Consider the following 23,337-nt stretch of genomic DNA (forward strand, 5'->3'; position numbering starts at 1 on the left):
AATAATTAATTATAGCATTGATGTTCGATTACTGACATACATTTTTTTTATTACATTTTAAATGAACATTTAAATTTTGTATTAATTATTTAGAGCATTGGTGTTTGATTACTGACAAAAAATATATATTTTAATGATATAAATGTTAAATATTTCTTTATTTAATTATAGCATTGGTGTTTGACAAAACTGACACCATTTTTTTTTTCTTTTTTAATAATTAATTATAACATTGATGTTCGATTACTTTTTTTCTTTACATTTTATATATTTAATGAATTATTTAGAGCATGTGTGTTCGATTACTGACCAAAAAAAAGAGAAAACATTTAAGTGAGGGTTTTATTTTTCAATGATTTGAATGTGCCCTTTCTCTCCACTGTGTCTCTCCTGTGAATGTCCTTCCTGTAGCTCCGATAAGAGGAAAAGGACCCGGGCTTCGCTGGGATCCATCAGGGCCAGTAGGTGAGTATCTCAGGGACTCCATGTCTGGATGTTTTGCATTATATCCCTGAAGCATCTGGAGCGAGCTCTAGTGTGACGTGAGGTTTTGCTTTCACAGCCCTTTACACTCGAGGCTCGCTCAGTCTTTAGGCAGCTTGACCGTAATGGCCTGTGAAACGGACGGCGTGTTCTCTGACGTTAGCTCTATGGCCCACAGTAATTTCCTCAAGCTGTCGAACGTAAAGCACTTAAAGCCCCACAGAGCGGCCCTTTCCCTCAGCTCAGTAAGTCCATCATGTGATTATGGGCTGGGGAACTCTTCCTTACGGCCGCCCCATCTTCAGCTTTCCTGCATGACTCTGATGGGCTGAGCGCCGTCTCTCGTCTCTGCTTGCACGCTGTGCTTCACTTTAAATGACTGCTCCCAGATCAGTGGCCCGTTTACACCTGGTTACACCATCACAGCTCACAGATAATGCCTCCGCTCAAAGGTTTTATGCTCGCCAAAAACGACGGAAAAATTGCTAAATATTTTTGTAATGTAAATCAGATGTTTCCTATGGGAATATATTGTCAAATATAATTTATATCATGTGATCAAAGCATCATTACTCCAGTCTTCAGTAGCCACGTTTACATGCGCACTTTTTTGTCATTCCGATTAAAATCATTCCGATTGAAAGATTCTGTGGACTGTTTACATGAGACGTTATCTAAACCGATCTGGTGTTTACATGTGTTTACATTTCAGTCAGAATCATTTTGTGACATGCGCACACAGTTTGTCTGCCGCCTCAGATTCGTAATGTTAGTATCGTGGATCAATTGTTCTGTGTTGGTAATTTATATATTTATTTATTTTTCTGTGGGCGGACATGCGGTAGTTTAACCTAATTTATGTGCTATACAATGGCTATTTCAACAGCTGTGAATGATGAATGCGGAATCAAAATGAATTAAATTCATTTATTTTGAAAAACACAAAATTAACTATAAAATGCACTCAAATTATTAATAAAAACATAGGATGTACGGTGAAATATGAATGAAAGCATTCAAGACGTGTTCAGCATCATCACTAGAACTAAACATAGATATTTCAGATGATTAAGGAAAGATACCATAACCACAAAGGTATAAATATTAACAAAAGTAATTAAAGTAGACTGTGTGTAATGTTACTTAACCAATTTGAAGCAGTTGTTGAACTTTTTTTTTTATAGCTAACTAACGAGAAACAGAGAAATGTCGACACGTCCTCTCCAGCAGCTTGAATGTTCCCCGTTGCAATGGCAACTCTCAACGGCCACCAGGACTTGTACAGTTTTATAAAAGCTATTTTTTATTTGTCGTAAAGTGTAAGAATCACCTCAGAAAAATAAATGATTCTGTCAGGCACAGTTGAAGCCTAGGACAAACACTGTCAAGATGAGATGGTGTAGCTATGTCTGTGTCATTATTCCATCATCATGTTCATAACATGTTACGGAAAAAAAAGTTTAATACCTCAGAAAAATGAACTTTCCTCTCTTGTCAACATTAGCCTGGTGTGAGCGCGGCGCGCGCTCTTCATGTGGAGGCGCGCGCTGTATATCACGTCACAGAAAGACGTGCACTCAAAGTAATCGGATCAGGTCGTTTATGGTGGAATTTTTCGTTTGATCGGTTCGTGAAAAGGTTTATCCCACCTCTCTCAAACCCATTACAATTTCATTCGGTTTGGCCATTTTTATTCCGATTGAGGTGTTTATATGGTGCATTTTCATTCGGATTGGACTTTTAAACCGATTACAGTGCTCCATGTAAACGCACTGTGTGTCACATGATCCTCCACAGGGTTTCCGCGGGTCTTAATCTGACCTTACACGATGTAAGGCCTTAAAAATGTCTTAAACTGGAGCAGAAAGTCTTAAATTCAATATCATGGCATTAAAATAGGGCCCTAGGATTTCTGTGACGCAAAAATGTATTGGTCAATACCATGGGCTGTCACTACATTAAATCATGGTGAATGTTTGTGATTTGTGGACTGAAATGAATGTTTCTCCTGGTCTCTGCGTCAGCTCTGATCTGAGATCTGTGGTTTATAACAGAGGATTCTGCACGAACGCTTCCTCTAGATCTCGCAGTAGCGATGTTATTAATACTGAGGTGAACTCAAGCGCGTTCTCACTGGATCTCCAGCGCGGTTTAGTAACGCTGTGGCTTTCTGCTTTCGTTTCGTTTGCCGTCCGATGTTTCTCATGTGTAACAGAAATGGCTCTTATCAGTCGGCACCTCCAACCAAATTCAGTCGCACCAGCCGGAAAAAAGGTCGCAAAATGCCAATTGATTATTACCACACCTGCAAACTTGTCGCTTTTCGGCGACAATCGCCGTTTTCTTGGTCAATTGGGTCATTTACGTGAATCGCGTAGAACCGGAGAGTTTATTTGGGGGGGGGTTAGGTTCAGTGCACACGTGTAACGTTACCGAACGGTTTCCGAGTGCAATCTTTAACCGTTCACAGTCGGCTTGTTTAAAGCGCAGAACACACTTCAATCCGAGTTCCCACACAAAAATATTAAGTATTCAGTCCATTTTATCACGAAATTCAAACGATAAATGCCGTTTTGATGCTCTATGTGGCGTGACTGATCACTGATCACAGTTCAAGCGGCTGCGCGTGAACGCGATCATCTGTGAAGGTGATCAATCATCTCTTACTAAAGAATAAACATGAATGAACATCTGAAGGTATGCTGAGGTTACATTACAACTTACTGTCATGTATCATATGTGGTGTAATCACTCAATCAGTGTTTCAACGGCGGAAAGACGTCAATATAACTGCTGTAAACTAAACAATGTCATGTAGCGTTAGCATCACATTTACCTCAGGCAGTCATTCAGTGTCCACAGAATTTTATTCACTAGAGAAATCAACTCTTTCACTAAATATATGCTCTATATTAGCCGTTATATTCATTATATTAGCCGTTATATTCATTATATTCTACTTAACCTGTTATTTCATGCATGTTAAATAAATGTCATGAAAATGACAGACACTGTGTATAAATTATTATATTTCCACAACGAATTGGAGAAAAAAACTATTTTATAATTAGATTTAGAAGTTTGCAAGATGTTTGCATACAATGTGTTATTTGAGTGTTAATTATTATACCTAAAAATAAATAGCAACTGAATTTAGGCTAATAGTTTGGGCTCTATTTTGTTAACTTTTAAAGCTACACTGTGTGATATTTTCCCCCATCTAGTGGTGAACTGGTATATGACCATCCAGTGAATATTAGTTTCTGTTCCTCTCAATTCCGATTTCGTTTTAACTCCTACGGTGGCTGATTTAGTCCAAGATTAACATGGCTTCCAGTTCGACCTCGTCCACATTCGACGCCATCGAGTGTTAAAACGCCAAAGGCGAAGCTTGAATTCACGGGTATGTCCCTCTTTGGCTAATGTACTTTCAAGATGGAGGGGCAACATGGCGACCCGCATTCGAACCCTCACCCGTATGTATTTTCAATGGCATATTATAAACTTACGAGAATACTTTATTACTTGAAAGAAGTAAATATACATTAATGAGCACATATTTTTTTGAAAGAACTAAGTGTTTTTAGCTAAGAATAAACTAAAAAAGTTACACAGTGTATCTTTAATATTAATGTGCAAGTAAGAGCTCCCTATATAATTTACAGAAATATCTTCAATAAACTTTTAGATACAATTTAATTAATTCAAGGACAGACACTTTTTTTTTCTTCTTCAGTAAACCACTATTAAATATAAAAAATAAATAAAAAGTAATTTTGTAAAACTGCTGTACAGAACTCATACCGAACCGTGATTTCAAACCGAGGAACGTACCGAACCGTGAGTTTTGTGTAGCGTTACACCCCTACTGTCAGTCTTTTATTTTTCGTGTCATTCGTCACAACACTTCCTTGAGTTCCAGGCGTTTCCGTGTTGTAAATAAAATCATTTTTAAAATATTAAAGGGTTAGTTCACCCAAAAATGAAAATTCTGTCATTAATGACTGACCCTCATGTGGTTGGACACCCGTCAGACCTCCGTTCATCTTCAGACACAAATGAAGATATTTTAGTGTAAATCTGATGCTCTGAAAGGCCTCCATTGGCTCAATGCACTTTACACTCTCAAGACCCTTAAAAGACACTAAAGACTAAAGTTACAAAGTCCATCTCACTACAGTGGTTCTACAATAACTTTATGAAGACGAGAATAGTTTTTGTGCGCAAAAAAACCCTAAATAACGACTTATATAGAGATGACGATTTCAAAACACGGCATCATCAAGCTTTGAAGCGTTATGAATCACTGAGCCGAATGGTGATTCGGATCGCGTGTCAAACCGCCAAACTGCTGAAATTTGGCGATTCAAACCGCTGAATCGACTCACTGATTCATAACGCTCTGAACCGCTGAATCGACTCACTGATTCATAACGCTCTGAACCGCTGAATCGACTCACTGATTCATAACGCTCTGAACCGCTGAATCGACTCACTGATTCATAACGCTCTGAACCGCTGAATCGACTCACTGAGGGTAAGTCATTAATGACAGAATTTTCATTTTTGGGTGAACTAACCCTTTAAATATGTCATTCTCTTTAAGTCACGCTCAGAAATGTAATATTTGCATATTAAAATCGCGAAAGTATAGTTCCTGCCATATCGGCCTAGAAAATCACAACTTCTCATTTTCCGTCGGTCTTAGTACACGATGAAACTACAGAAGAGGCAAGTTTTAAATAGGAAAAATATGGAAACTCTTTGGTCATTTTTGAGCGAGATGCTAACGGTCTAATCAGATTCAATGATCTATGCTAAGCTATGCTAAAAGTGCTGACCCGGAGATCGGCTGAATGGTGGTAAAACTCAACTGTTCAACTCTAGGGGAGTCGGAAAATGAGGCTATTCTCAAGAATAGTGGCGTGTTCCTTTAAAAAGGTCTACAGTTGGCCTGCAGAAGCCCTGATTTAGGGCTGTACGATTAATCGAAAAATAACCGAAACCGACATTCAGATCCTCTAACCCACATATTTTTCCCATGTCGGTTATTTCGGTTTTCACGTGACTCCGCCCCGTCAGTCACATCAAGTGCAGTTTGTAGGCACACAGAGAAGCAGGAGCAGTTATCTGTGTTTATAGATGCTCAGAATCACTATAGTAACTGCACGTTTTACACAGTTTATACAGGTCAGTTAATTGCTGTTCTTATAGCCTATACGCGCTGCCACCGACACACACACACACACACGGCGCGCGCAAGCCCCAAAGCCGCTTTCACTTTCGTGCTCATAAAGTTTGTCAAGTAAATGCGTTTAAAGGCTTACCAGTTTCAATATTTAAAGCGATTGTGCAGTTTTCAACCATCAGATGTGTATTAGTTTGAGCTAATGCCTGATATATACACTCAGACAGAAGCTCGCACATCACGCGAAGATCGCGCGCAGAAACGCAGTCTCAACGCTGTCCTGTGACTAAAGTAAAGTCACTAAAGTAGCTCAGAAACTCAACTGTTATAGGCATACATTTGAATACCTTTGCAGTAAGTACTACAAACCACAGCTTCATAATGAATAGAGACAGTATGAGTAATTCACACACACCATCACTCTCTCATTAATGCATTCAGATAAATGTAATGTAGGCCTATGTGCTAATTCATCTGTATCTGATGTTCAACAAGCAGAAATCTGCCCCATAGACAATAACTGCTGAAAGTCAACCGTTTCCTTCAAGTGTTTTAAAATCACAAAGAAATGCACTTTTTCATTAGAAAAAAAAATCCACCTTTTAATAGTAGAAAATATTTACAATACAAACCTTATCAGTGAACTTACTCAAAAACCTTATGAGGGCAAAAAAAAAAAAAAAAAAAGCAAAATAATGGTTTTGAGGTTTTTATTTTTGGTCAAATCGTTACCTGATGTGCTGATTTGCTGCTCCAGACACGTGTGTGGTTATGGTGTGAATGCCAGCTGTAGACGGGACACATGAGCCGGGTCACAGATGAGTTAGTTTAACAGGTTTTTATCTTTCCACTGCCTTTGCAAACCTCACCTGTGATAGACGGTGTGTGTCCAGAAGACGGACAGTGCTTCACGCTATGCCATCGGTGCGCTTTCAGAGACCATGGTACCAGATTTCCTTCGTTCCTCTCCTCCTCCTCCTCCTGCTTCTGCTTCAGAGCATGTGCATGTGCTGCTGTTTGTCTCTGGGCTGGTGTTTAAAGTGTGTGTTGTTTTCACAGTAACTCCATCTCTAAAGCTCGAGCTCCTCTCCTGCGCTGAGAGCGGCTGCGGATCACATGACCTCCTCTTCTTCTTCTATCAACAGTATTCAACACGGAAACGGTTCCACTTCAAAATCTGCATTTTCATTTTATAAAGAGTTTTTTTTTTTTTAAAGCATCTTTTATGCCGTTGTAAATATGAGTGTCAGACGCTGCCTTTGCCATTATGCATTACTAAAGCTGTAATATTGTTTTTAATACTGTATTCATACTCCAGACGGACTGTAAACGGCCCAATGTGAATCATGACTGAGCGCTGTGTATGAGCTGAAATTTGATAGTTTTTTTTACTGTAAATACTGCATACCTTTATTTTGATGACCAATTTAAATCATGATAATTTCACATGTGTATATACAGTATAATAGGAAAGGATTCGAGTCATATCCCTTTCAATAAATCCTTTCTGCAGTTGCATTGTGGGTAATGAATGACCGTCATTATGTGTTTCTGAGTGCTTGCTTTAGAGATTAATAATCTGGGTTGATTTGCTTTTCATTCATTTCTACATTATTTATATATAGTTATATTGAATATACACTTTTATTTTTTCTATATATTTATATACACAAATTTATATTTTATATAAATATACACATTTTTATATATATATATATATATATATATATATACACACGTTTATATATTTTATATATATATATATACACATTTATATTTTATATATACACACATTTATATATATATATATATATACACACATATTTTATATATATATATACACATTTATATTTTTTTATATATATATACACATTTTATATATATATATACACATTTATATTTTATATATACAAATTTATATTTTATATATTTACACATTTATATATAAACACATTTTATATATATATACACATTTATATATATGTACATTTATATTTTATATATACTCATTTATATAAATATATATATACACATTTATATTTTATATATATACTCATTTATATATATATATACACATTTATATTTTATATATATTTATATTTTATATATACACACATTTATATTTTATATACACACTCACCTAAAGGATTATTAGGAGCACCTGTTCAATTTCTCATTAATGCAATTATATAATCAACCAATCACATGGCAGTTGCTTCAATGCATTTAGGGGTGTGGTCCTGGTCAATCTCCTGAACTCCACACTGAATGTCGGAATGGGAAAGAAAGGGGATTTAAGCAATTTTGAGCGTGGCATGGTTGTTGGTGTCTGAGTATTTCACAATCTGCTCAGTTACTGGGATTTTCACACACAACCATTTCTAGGGTTTACAAAGAATGGTGTGAAAAGGGAAAAGCATCCAGTATGCGGCAGTCCTGTGGGAGAAAATGCCTTGTTGATGCTAGAGGTCAGAGGTCATGGGCCGACTGATTCAAGCTGATAGAAGAGCAACTTTGACTGAAATAACCACTCGTTACAACCGAGGTCTGCAGCAAAGCATTTGTGAAGCCACAACACGCACAACCTTGAGGTGGATGGGCTACAACAGCAGAAGACCCCACCGGGTACCACTCATTTCCACTACAAATAGGAAAAAGAGGCGACAATTTGCACCAGCTCACCAAAATTGGACAGTTGAAGACTGGAAAAATGTTGCCTGGTCTGATGAGTCTGGATTTCTGTTGAGACATTCAGATGGTCGAGTCAGAATTTGGCGTAAACAGAATGAGAACATGGATCCATCATGCCTTGTTACCACTGTGCAGGCTAGTGGTGGTGGTGTAATGGTGTGGGGGATGTTTTCTTGGCACACTTTAGGCCCCTTAGTGCCAATTGGGCATGGTTTAAATGCCACGGCCTACCTGAGCATTGTTTCTGACCATGTCCATCCCTTTATGAGCACCATGTCCCCATCCTCTGATGGCTACTTCCAGCAGGATAATGCACCGTCACAAAGCTCCAATCATTTCAAACTGGTTTCTTGAACATGACAATGAGTTCACTGGACTAAAATGGCCGCCACAGTCACCAGATCTCAACCCAATAGAGCATCTTTGGGATGTGGTGGAACGGGAGCTTCGTGCCCTGGATGTGCATCCCACAAATCTCCATCAACTGCAGATGCTCTCCTATCAATATGGGCCAACATTTCTAAAGAATGCTTTCAGCGCCTTGTTGAGTCAATAACACGTAGAATTAAGGCAGTTCTGAAGGAGAAAGGGGTCAAACACAGTATTAGTGTGTGTTCCGTATAATCCTTTAGGTGAGTGTATACACACATTTATATATATATATATATACACACACACATTTATATTTTATATATATACACATTTATATTTTATATACATACACATTTATATTTTATATACACACACATTTATATTTTATATATATACACATTTACATTTGATATATATACACATTTATATTTTATATACACACATTTATATTTTATATACACACACATTTATATTTTATATATATACACATTTATATTTTATATACATACACATTTATATTTTATATACATACACATTTATATTTTATAAACATACACATTTATATTTTATATATATATATACACATTTATATATATATATACACACACATTTATATTTCATAAATATATACACATTATATTTTATATATATACACATTTATATATATACACACATTTATATATACACATTATATATATATACACACACATTTATATTTTATATATATATACACATTTAAATATATATATGCACACATTTATATTTTATATATATACACATTTATATTTTATAAATATATACATATTTATATTTTATATATATACACATTTATATTATATATATACACTTTTATATATATATACACATTTATATTTTATAAATATATACAATTTATATATATACACATTTATATTTTATATATATATATACACATTTATATTTTATATTTATGCACATTTATATTTTATTTATAAACACATTTATATTTTATATATACACACATTTATATTTTATAAATATACACATTTATATTTTATATATACACATTTATAATTTATATATACACACATTTATATTTTATATATACACACATTTATATTTTATATATACACACATTTATATTTTATAAATATACACATTTATATTTATACACATTTATATTTTATATATACACACATTTGTATTTTATTTATATTTATATTTCATATATATATATATATATATATATATATATATATAACTGTTCTAATAATGCTCAGCTTTATAATATGCATGCATTAAAACTCAAGGCTTGTTTATTAGTTCGCATCGGTTCTTAAACTGTAATATAAACTTTATACTGTAGTTTAATAAGAAGCTCAAAGCGTTTCACAGCTAAATCAGAAATAACAACTTTACAGAGAATTCAAGCATAGCCTATCTCCAGAAAATAACTCTAATTACAATTCTATTAAAAATAAAATACGTGTTTATTCCTTTACCGCTTCGTCATTTATTCCCTAAATAAAGAATCTTCCTTATAGCGTACAATATTATGAACATCACAGGGAGAAAAAAAAGCATTGAGTCACTTTGTTTAAAATCAGAGAGATATTAAGATATGGTGAATTATGGGCGTTATACTGAAGAAGAACAGTCATTAAAGGGTTTCGCAGCTGCTAAAACACAAAAGACGGTTTGATTACGTAACGTTCGCTCCACCGTCACTGCCCGCCTTTCCCTTTAAATCGATGTAAATGTAAACATTATGCGCGCGAACCCGCCCGGCGTCATGTGATTGGACAACGGCCACGTCTGTCAGAAAGAGCGCGCTCTGCCATATTTAAAAGTGTAGCAGCGTCGAGCGAGCTGTCATTGGCTACTGTGCGCTGAGAGAGTGTCACCGCGTCCTGTCATTGGTTACTCGGCGCGAGCTCTGTAACGTCCTCCTCAGCGATTGGCTGGAGGCTGCGCTCGGGCGCGATTTCCAACGCGGGAAAATCCCGAGTGCGATCGGGTCACTGTATCAACTCCTGCCAGTGAGAGCGAGCGGAATCAAAGGCGCCGCGCGCGGAACACTGATACATGTAACTTCGGGAATGACTGACTTTAATATTCAACAACTAACGGCGGAACGTTAACGGCGGGAAATTACTCCAACGGCACTTATTTGAATTTTTGAAATATTTTTAACGGTTTTTAGATCCAGTTTTCTGTACGTTTTGGGAGATGGCTGACAGCAAACATCAAGTGATATTTTGCAACGACTCGCCGAAAAGAGTTCTGGTGTCCGTGATCAAAACCACCCCGATCAAACCCAGAGCGGACTTTCTGATGCCGACCAGCCCCGGGTTCAGCGACTTCATGGTGTACCCGTGGCGCTGGGGGGAAAACGCGCACAATGTGACCCTGAGCCCCGGGTCCGGCAGCGGAACCGCCTCGCCCACCCGAAACAGCGGCTCTCCCGCCGAATCAGAGCTCAACTCCTGCCCGGAGCACTTAAAGGTGAGCATGTAGACTAACCCAACGCATTCTGCACTCCACAACACCAGCGCGCGATTCTATTTTAATTCGCGTTTATTAATGCAAAGCGATTTTTTTTTGCGTATATTCGGTTTAACGCGTGCACAATTGATACATATGTAAAACGCGCGCGCTCTGAGAGGGATTTTAAATTCCCCTCCATTGTGCGGCAGCTGGAAGTTGGGCATGACGTCAGACGTGCGCGCCAAAATCTTAGCGATTATAGTTCTAGAAAACTCCACTTGCTACACAATGACATGTTTTCATACGCACTGTTTTATAGTTCAAATGAAGTGAAATGAACAAATTTACATAAATGTATCACTCCGTATAACATGGTCGTGTTATTGCATTATTACATATAAATAATATCTTAATGAGACCCAGAAAAACCGTTTTTTGTCGTGTTATTACATTGTTTTAGAGTATAAGAAACATTTAATTAAAAATATATATTAATGTTACTCAGTTAAAATAAATAAGAATGAATTGATATAACACTTGTTACTATACAGTTATTGTTACATCATTACAATCTGTTTATTCGATATGACACTTAAAAGTGTATCACGATATACAGTTAATATGTGGCATTGTTGTCGTGTGTTAATAAATATGCACACTTTTATTATGTTACGCATGTTTTTTAAAGTCTGCTTTATTTCTATTGAGCTTCAGGTTATTACAGTGTAATTATACACCGATCAGGCATAACATTATGACCGGTGAATAGTGGGTGGGATATATTAGGCAGCAAGTGAACATTTTGTCCTCAGAGTTGATGTGTTAGAAGCAGGAAAAATGGGCAAGCGTAAGGATTTGAGCGAGTTTGACGAGGGCCAGATTGTGCTGGGTGGGCGGCCGAGGCTCATTGATGAACAGACGAGCTACTGGAGCTCAAACTGCTCCAGAAGTTAATGCTGGTTCTGATAGAAAGGGCTCAGAATACACAGAGCATCTCAGTTTGTTGTGTATGGGGCGGCACAGACGCTGACCCCTGACCTCCGCCCAAAGCACCAACAGTGGCCCGTGAGCATCAGAACTGGACCATGGAGCAATGGAAGAAGGCGGCCTGGTCTGATGATCACATGTTCTTCTACATCAGTGGATGGCCGGGTGTGTGTGTGTGGCTCACCTGGGGAACACATGGCACCAGGTGCATTATGGGAAGAAGGCGTGGCGGCGGAGGCAGTGATGCTTTGGGCAAACCTTGGGTCCTCCATCATGTGGATGTGACTTTGACACGTCCCACCTAATTCACTGCAAAAAATGCTTTTCTTACTTAGTATTTTTGTCGTTTTCAGCCCAAATATCTAAAAAATCTTACATTAGGAAGCATTTACTAGACAAGCAAAAGTTTTTGTCTTGTTTTGGGGGAAAATAACTCAAAATTAAGTGAGTTTTTGCTTAAAATAAGCTAAATAATCTGCCAATGGGGTAAGCAAAATAATCTTAATTCAAACAGAAAATAAGATTATTTTTCTTACCCCATTGGCAGATTATTTTGCTTATTTTAAGCAAAAACTCGCTTAATTTTGAGTTATTTTCCCCCAAAATAAGACAAAAACTTTTGCTTGTCTAGTAAATGCTTCCTAATGTAAGATTTTTTTAGATATTTGGACTGAAAACGACAATAATAGTAAGTAAGAAAAGCATTTTTTGCAGTGTAAGCATTGATGAGCTCATGTCCAGCCTCTCATGGAGACGGTTTTCTCTGTGTGGCTGTGGCTCTTTCAGCAGATAATGCGCCGCCACAAAGCACAAATGCTTCAGGAATGCTTTGAGGAGCACAACAACGAGTTTGAGTCCAAATTCCCCAGAACTCAATCCAATCGAGCATCTGTGGGATGAGCTGAATTTACAGGACTTAAAGGATCTGCTGCTAACATCCTGGTGCCAGATACCACAGCACACCTTCTAGTGGAGTCCATGCCTCGACGGGTCAGGGGGGCCAACACCATATTAGAAAGGTGGTCATAATGTTATGCCTTATACACTGTAAAATAAAGTGTTTATTATCAGCTCTACGGAAGACAATAAAATGGTTCCTGAACCGATACTTAAAAAAAAAAAGGCCACAAAACGAGGTGGATGACATTAAATGGCTTTTTATTTATTTATTTTTTATTTAAATTGAACCATTTATTAAAAGTTTAATGTATACTTAAATGTATGAATATAAATAAATACAAAACACAATTTACTTATTTAAAAATTATTATTGAATTATTTACAAATTCCCAGTAAAACCTAAGCCGCCTAACCCAACTACAACAAGCCTAATATAACTCTAAATAACAGTTACAGTAATAACAGCAGTCGTCTGTATTCTTGATCTGCTACAAACCAGCTTCAGCTTCAGCTTTATTTTGAAATATGTTCATATTCTCTGGCTAAATATTTTAGAACGCATGGCCTTAATGTTTCCATGGCGACGCGTCATGTTTCTCACATGACACACAGCAGCCACAATAGCGCTGACAGCTCAGCTGTATCGGGTTTATTTCGTTTTTTCTTTTTATTCAAAATATTCACAAACTTCTTAACTGTGTCACGAACTATCTGATGTTCAAATGTGTGAGTGAATGTGTGTTAGTTGATCTATAAAGCGCAATGGGCGGCGCCATGTTAGTTTGCGCCTCAGAATCGGATCTGTCGGATTTACAACACTGGAGTTCATTCTCGTCTCACGAAAAACATGAAAGTAAGTGACCAGTGAACTGGAAGAAGAATAGAGTAAACTATATAGTTACTGTATAATGTGCATGTATCTGATGTGAATAAAACACGCAACGTTAGTCAAATTATAACCGTCTGAAAGGATTGTCATTGCCGCTTTCATAGACATCAGTGTGTGTTTTTTGCTAGTACTTATGAGCATTTAAATGTCTGAAACCTGAAATAAACATGATGTGGTTGAAAACACTGAATAGTTGTCATGAGATGTGGTTAAAAACACTGAATAGTTGTCATGAGATGTGGTTAAAAACACTAAATAGTTGTCATGAGATGTGGTTAAAAACACTGAATAGTTGTCATGAGATGTGGTTGAAAACACTGAATAGTTGTCATGAGATGTGGATAAAAACAATGAATAGTTGTCAGGCGATGTAGTTGAAAACACTGAATAGTTGTCAGGCGATGTAGTTGAAAACACTGAATAGTTGTCAGGAGATGTGGTTGAAAACACTGAATAGTTGTCAGGAGATGTGGTTGAAAACACTGAATAGTTGTCAGGCGATGTAGTTGAAAACACTGAATAGTTGTCAGGCGATGTAGTTGAAAACACTGAATAGTTGTCAGGAGATGTAGTTGAAAACACTGAATAGTTGTCAGGAGATGTAGTTGAAAACACTGAATAGTTGTCAGGAGATGTAGTTGAAAACACTGAATAGTTGTCAGGCGATGTAGTTGAAAACACTGAATAGTTGTCAGGAGATGTGGTTGAAAACACTGAATAGTTGTCGAGATGTGGTTGAAAACACTGAATAGTTGTCATGAGTTGTGATGTGACGAGCGCTGAGCGTCTGTCTCTGGCTCAGCCAAAGTGCAAAAAGCACGTTTGAATTTCGGCACCGAAATGAGGAACCGAAATCTGAGTTCTGATTGGATCCAGTACATACCGGTTATATAAGTACCGGTGCCATATTGCCACCGGGTTTCGGTACCCAACCCTAGACAATAGTGTGTTTGTTTTGCGTATGATGTCATACTAACGCGCTGTGTTATCGCAGGATGGGATCCGGCGTGGACGCCCGCGGGCCGACACCGTCCGCGAGCTGATCAACGAGGGCGAGAACTCCACCAGCCGCATCCGCTGCTCCATCTGCAACCGCGTGTTTCCCAGAGAGAAGTCGCTCCAGGCGCACAAGCGCACGCACACGGGTCAGTTTACGCTCAGAGAACCGGGCCAGATTTATTATTGACATCACTGTCGCCATCCCCACAAAATATTATCATCGCCATATTTAGCATTGCTAATGTTTTTATTACTATTGTTATTATATTATTATTATTAGTAGTATTGCAACTGTACTGTCAATACAAAATATTATCATCGCCATATTTAGCATTGCTATTGTTTTTATTACTATTGTTATTATATTATTATTAGTAGTAGTATTGCAACTGTACTGTCAATACAAAATATTATCATCACCATATTTAGTATTATTACTGTTGCAAATATTATTGCTATAAATGTTTTTATTATTATTGATTTTATTTTTTTTCTGTCAACACATTATCTTTTTTTTAGGGCTGTCAAAAGATTAATCGCGATTAATCGCATCCAAAATAAAAGTTTGTGTTCACATAATATATGTGTGTGTACTCTGTTAATTATTATTTATATATAAATACACACACACAAGCATGTATATATTTAAGAAAAAAATATTATTTTTTATATATAAAACATTTATATTTATATATATTATAGATTATATAAATGTATATACAAGCAAATATTTCTTAAATATATACATGAATGTGTGTGTATTTATATATAAATAATAATTAACAGAGTACACACACACATATATTATGTAAACACAAACTTTTATTTTGGATGCGATTAATCGCGATTAATCCTTTGACAGCCCTAAATATATATTAACTTTTTTTTTAATGAGTACTACTACTGTTGTTGTTATTATCAATGTTATCTATTCTTATTATTGATTTCCGTCAACTCAACTTATCATCATCTTTAGTATCATTATTGTATTATTACTGATAGTACTATTGCCGCCATCACAAAATCTTATTATCATTATTATTATACATGCTATTACTATTTATTGCTATTATTATCTGTCATTTCTGCTTATTTTTCATTGCTGTTATTATTACTGCTGTTTTATTGTTGTTGTTGTTGTGTTCTGTGTTCACCCTATGTTGTAAGTTTTGCACTCCTAAATAAAAAAAAGAACCGAGCTCGAGCACTAACTCTCGTGGTTGTGTGACAGGGGAAAGGCCGTATCTGTGCGATTATCCGGACTGCGGGAAAGCGTTCGTCCAGAGCGGACAGCTAAAGACCCATCAGCGGCTCCACACCGGAGAAAAGCCCTTCGTCTGCTCGGAGAAAGGTGAGCGCTAACACACATGGGCCGCTTTGAGATCAGCCGGTGAAAAGCCGTGTTTTAAAGTTAACCGTATAAAGCTCAGGTGCGCAGCTTTGTTTGACCAAAAAATGTTTAATTCAATTAAAAGATAAATTAAATTAATGTCTTATATCTTCATTTGATTACCAGAAAATACACAACACATCATTTGTGGGAAATCTTTTCATAGAAATTAAATTAAAAAGAAATAATAATAATAATAATAATATGGTTGCTTTTATGAATTACATTAAGTAGCTAGAAGCCTACTATTTACTAGTAAATATTACAGTAATCAAACATCGCAGACGGGAGAGCAGGGCAGATCAGTTCTGCACAGTTATTGATGTAAACATCCCAAAAGTACCGAAAAAAGGTGTTCATTTTTGACAAATAATTTTCGTAAAACGTAAACGAGACGATAACTAAATAAAAACTAGGGTTGGGTACCGTTCACATTTTAACCGGTATCAGTATCGGTACTTTTTACCTGTGCAGAACCTGTAAGTCGTTTATAAACGTGTTATTGACATTATGCCTGAGCTGCCCTGCTCTCCGTCTGCGATGTTTGATTACTGTAATATTTACTAGTAAATAGTAGACTACTAGCTACTTAACTTATTTTATAAAAACAACCATATTATTTTTTTTTTTTTATTTCATCTCTATGAAAAGATTTCCACAAATGATGTATTTTCTGGTACTCAAATGAAGACATGAATTTAAATTTTTTTTATTGTCAAATAAAGCTGCACAACTGAGCTTTATACTGTTAAAATTAAAACATGAAGAAAAATTGTAATTTATAAAAATAAACTTAAAAAAATAATTTTGATAATGTATTATACATTAGTGTTAGTATTATTATTACATTGAGGTGTATCTAAATTCTACTGTATTTGTCAAGTTAGCCGAACTTTTATTTTGACGGGTTGCCGTGATTTTGAGTTTCTGTGTTTATGATATGATGACGGTAGTTTTTCTCAAATGAAACGGTAAAATGCTCATAAAGTGACTCTCAGTGGCTCTGGAGATGACGTTCATGCATTCAAAAAGTTTAATTAAATTAAAAGTTAAATTAAATTAATGTCTTGTATCTTCATTTGATAACCAGAAAATACACAACACATCATTTGTGGGAAATCTTTTCATAGAAATTAAATTAAAAAGAAATAATAATAATATGGTTGTTTTTATGAATTATATTAAGTAGCTAGTAGTCTACTATTTACTGGTAAATATTACAGTAATCAAACATCGCAGACGGAGAGCAGGGCCTGTGCCATGAAGCCGGTTTAGCTGGCTAACCAGATATGTTTAAGCTTAGTTTGTGCCAATCCTGGGTTTTTGGTACCATTAAAGAGGTTTGGCTTTTAGCAGTGTTGATCTCCATAGTAACTTACGCTCCACAGCTGACCTACTCCAGGGCAGGATATGTTCTGGATAAGAGATCGCAAACTGAAATTGGACCAATCAGCTGTGAGCAAAGTGACACACCTCTGATGCAATGAAGCCACGCCCCCTGTTTATACTCCTAATTAAAGCTCACTACATAGCAAATGTGTTTTAAAGACTAAAGGGTCTGGCTTTTAACAATGCTTATTAATAATAATAAAAATGTTGGTTTATTAATCATTTATGTAATTATTATACCCTTAACCAATTACACATGTATAATTTTAGTTAATCAATCATTAATAGGCACTTGGTTTAAATGAATATAAATGGCCTATATAAAGGTCATACAAATAAGCTTTAAAATCAATAAATAAAGCTATAAAAATGACTACATGCGAGCTTAAATGTTCAATTCTCTATATATCAACTAAACTAACTTAATAACTTTTACTTGCATTGACGTATATGATATTTCTTTAAGTTGTCATCTTTTATAGACAGCTCTTTTCTTCCTGTCTATGTGTTTAAATTCGTTTTTCAATCATGTCATATTCTGCAGAAGAGAGAAATTAATCTCACTGCTTCTCTCGCGAGTGTGAGAAGTGAATCTCAGTTTCCTTGATCCACAGCGTGTGATTGGCTGTTCACTGCTGATGTCACAGCTAAACTCAGGATCAAAGCCTGAGTTGACAGAGAAAGCTGATGATCAGTATCATGGGACCAACAAAGCCTGAATAGATTGGTTTGGTTTTGTCAACTCGAAACTAATCCTGTAACCCTGAGTTTGTTAAACTACCATCATGGTACAGGCCTCAGGAGCAGGTTAGCCGTTACTATGGAGATCAACACTGCTAAAAGCCAAACCTCTTTAATCTTTAATGGTACCTAAAACCCATGATTGGCACAAACTAAGCTTAAACATATCTGGTTATCCAGCTAAACCGGCTTCATGGCACAGGGCCCTGATGTGCTGTGTGTGTCGTGTGATGTGTAAGTGCTGTAGTTTCTCTGGTGTAATGTCCTCTGCCTGTGTTGTAGGATGTGGCAGCCGGTTTACTCATGCCAACCGGCACTGCCCCAAACACCCGTACGCCAGGCTGAAGAGGGAGGAGCCTACGGGCGGCCCGGGCCAATCACAGGGAGCCGATAACAAGGCTGTGGCCGAATGGCTGACGAAGTGAGTAAACCGCCAACAGACACTCAGAAATGAGGATGGACTATATTATTGGAGAAGTGATACCGTTTAAACCAGGGGTGTCCACAGTCCGGCCCGCAGCGCGTCTATTCTAATGTATTATATGTGGCCCGTCACGGATCATTTACAAATCGTGCAGTTTAGGGATGCACGATATTGGATTTATGCCGATATTTTTCAACTAATTTTGGCTGATGCCGATATCGATACCGATATATGTTTATTTTTCCCCTTTGTTTGGAAACCACCATTTTGAGCAAAAAAACTTTTTTTTTTTTCATTCTGGTTTCAGATTTCTGAGGTCTCCTTACTAAAAGGATACTTGTTAAAGATAAATAAATGTTAATAAAGTTATTTTTATAATAAGAGAATATTAAAAGCGCTGAAAATAATGCACTGTTGCACTGTGTTGCACTGTTAACTTTACAATTTATTTATTTATTTTGGACACACACACACAGACTGGACATTGACATACACACACACACACAGACTGGACATTGACATACACACACACACACAGACTGGACATTGACATACACACACACACACACACACACAGGACATTGACATACACGCACACACAGGACATTGACATACACACACACACACACACACACACACACACACACACACACACACACACACACACACACACACACACACACACACACACACACACACACACACACACACACACAGGGCATTGACATACACACACACAGGACATTGACATACACACACACACAGGACATTGACATACACACACACACACAGGGCATTGACATACACACACACACACACACACACACACAGGGCATTGACATACACACACACACACAGGGCATTGACATACACACACACAGGACATTGACATACACACACACACACAGGGCATTGACATACACACACACACAGGACATTGACATACACACACACACACAGGGCATTGACATACACACACACACACACACACACACACACACAGGACATTGACATACACACACACACAGGACATTGACATACACACACACACACAGGGCATTGACATACACACACACACACACACACACACATACACACACACACACAGGACATTGACATACACACACACACACACACACACACACACACACACACACACACACACACACACAGGGCATTGACATACACACACACACAGGACATTGACATACACACACACACACAGGGCATTGACATACACACACACACACAGGGCATTGACATACACACACACACACAGGGCATTGACATACACACACACACACACACACACAGGGCATTGACATACACACACACACAGGACATTGACATACACACACACACACAGGGCATTGACATACACACACACACACACACACACAGGACATTGACATACACACACACACACACACACACACACAGGGCATTGACATACACACACACACACACACAGGGCATTGACATACACACACACACACACAGGACATTGACATACACACACACACACACACACACACACACACACACAGGACATTGAAATACATACACACACACACACACAGGACATTGACATACACACACACACACAGGACATTGAAATACACACACACACACACACAGGACATTGACATACACACACACACACACACACACACACAGGGCATTGACATACACACACACACACACACACACACACACACAGGGCATTGACATACACACACACACACACACACACACAGGGCATTGACATACACACACACACACAGACTGGACATTGACATACACACACACACACAGACTGGACATTGACATACACACACACACACACACACACACAGACTGGACATTGACATACACACACACACACACACACAGACTGGACATTGACATACACACACACACACACACACACACACACACAGACTGGACATTGACATACACGCACACACAGGACATTGACATACACACACACACATACACACACACACAGGGCATTGACATACACACACACACAGGACATTGACATACACACACACACACAGGGCATTGACATACACACACACACACACACACAGGGCATTGACACACACACACACACACACACAGGGCATTGACATACACACACACAGGACATTGACATACACACACACACACAGGGCATTGACATACACACACACACAGGACATTGACATACACACACACACACACACACACACAGGGCATTGACATACACACACACACACACACACACAGGGCATTGACATACACACACACACACACACACACACACACACACACACACACACACACAGGGCATTGACATACACACACACACACACACACACAGGACATTGACATACACACACACACACACACACACAGGACATTGAAATACATACACACACACACACACACACACACACACACACACAGGACATTGACATACACACACACACACAGGACATTGAAATACACACACACACACACACACACAGGACATTGACATACACACACACACACACACACACACACAGGGCATTGACATACACACACACACACACACACACACACACACACACACACACACACACACACAGGGCATTGACATACACACACACACACACACAGGGCATTGACATACACACACACACACACACACACACAGGACATTGACATACACACACACAGGACATTGACATACACACACACACACACACACAGGGCATTGACACACACACACACACACACACACACACACACACACACACACAGGACATTGACATACACACACACACACACACAGGGCATTGACATACACACACACACACACACACACACACACACACAGGACATTGACATACACACACACACACACACAGGGCATTGACATACACACACACACACACACACAGGACATTGACATACACACACACACACACACACAGGACATTGACATACACACACACACACACACACAGGGCATTGACATACATACATACATACACACACACACACACACACACAGGACATTGACATACACACACACACACACAGGACATTGACATACATACATACATACACACACACACACACACACACAGGGCATTGACCTACACACACACACACACACACAGGGCATTGACCTACACACACACACACACACACAGGACATTGACATACACACACACACACACACAGGGCATTGACATACATACATACACACACACACACACACACACACAGGGCATTGACATACATACATACACACACACACACACACACACACACACAGGACATTGACATACACACACACACACACAGGACATTGACATACATACATACACACACACACACACACACACACACAGGGCATTGACCTACACACACACACACACACACACACAGGACATTGACACACACACACACACACACACACACACACAGGACATTGACATACACACACACACACACACACAGGACATTGACATACATACATACATACATACACACACACACACACACACACACAGGGCATTGACCTACACACACACACACACACACACAGGGCATTGACCTACACACACACACACACACACACAGGGCATTGACCTACACACACACACACACACACACAGGACATTGACACACACACACACACACACACAGGACATTGACACACACACACACACACACACACACACACAGGACATTGACACACACACACACACACACACACACACACACACAGGACATTGACACACACACACACACACACACAGGACATTGACCTACACACACACACACACACACACACAGGACATTGACCTACACACACACACACACACACACACACAGGACATTGACCTACACACACACACACACACACACACACACACACACACACACACACACAGGACATTGACCTACAGTGCGTTCTCTTGTGTCTTGTCGTGCTTGTAAGATTCACATGAATAGGAGCGTGATGATGTAACGCTGGGCAAAAATGGATATAAAAACGGACGCTGTGTTATTTGCGTTAAATATTTAATCGCTGAAAAAAATGAATCGCCCGCGTTAGCGCGTTAACTTGCCCAGCCCCACCGGAAACATGTCACATTTTTCAGCACTTGTGACTGTGATTTCTTCAGTTTGAGTGTCATTCTGACAGTCATCATCACAGTGGGCGTCACCAATATATGAAATATAATATGAGTATATGTAATATAACTGTGTGTGGTAATAGTAACGCTGTTGTGCTGGTGTTGGTCAGATACTGGCAGACGAGGGAACAGCGATCGCCCGCCCCAGGGAAAGGAAAGACTCAGACCACTATGGAGGACCAGGAGCAACAGGACCCGCTGGACTTCCTGCCGTCCGATGAAGGAGAAGAAGAAGAGCAG

The 23,337-nt window shown here is 38.2% G+C and overlaps 2 protein-coding genes across 5 annotated transcripts in view; both read left to right on the forward strand.

Moving 5' to 3' along the window:
- cdc14b (cell division cycle 14B) overlaps positions 1–7,189 on the forward strand; it is a 50,834-nt gene extending 43,645 nt beyond the window's left edge. For 2 of the 4 annotated variants that reach the window (XM_079827513.1, XM_079827514.1), the window contains exons 14-16: positions 412–465; positions 563–728; positions 6,731–7,189. In XM_079827513.1, the coding sequence (XP_079683639.1) occupies positions 412–465; positions 563–728; positions 6,731–6,733 (223 nt within the window). In that variant the 3' untranslated portion in view covers positions 6,734–7,189. The remainder of the gene's footprint in view (positions 1–411; positions 466–562; positions 729–6,730) is intronic. The other 2 variants (XM_079827515.1, XM_079827516.1) reach the window with 1 other exon arrangement.
- A 3,544-nt stretch (positions 7,190–10,733) lies between these two features.
- The window catches only part of znf367 (zinc finger protein 367), a 13,573-nt gene continuing 969 nt past the window's right edge, over positions 10,734–23,337 (forward strand). Inside the window, exons 1-5 of the mRNA XM_079827858.1 lie at positions 10,734–11,218; positions 14,971–15,121; positions 16,207–16,326; positions 18,778–18,916; positions 23,208–23,337. The exon at positions 23,208–23,337 is cut by the window's right edge and continues 969 nt beyond it. Of these exons, the coding sequence (XP_079683984.1) occupies positions 10,943–11,218; positions 14,971–15,121; positions 16,207–16,326; positions 18,778–18,916; positions 23,208–23,337 (816 nt within the window). The 5' untranslated portion in view covers positions 10,734–10,942. The remainder of the gene's footprint in view (positions 11,219–14,970; positions 15,122–16,206; positions 16,327–18,777; positions 18,917–23,207) is intronic.

The sequence above is a fragment of the Gobio gobio genome (genome assembly GCF_949357685.1).
Source record: "Gobio gobio genome assembly, chromosome: 10".
Classification (NCBI taxonomy): domain Eukaryota; kingdom Metazoa; phylum Chordata; class Actinopteri; order Cypriniformes; family Gobionidae; genus Gobio; species Gobio gobio.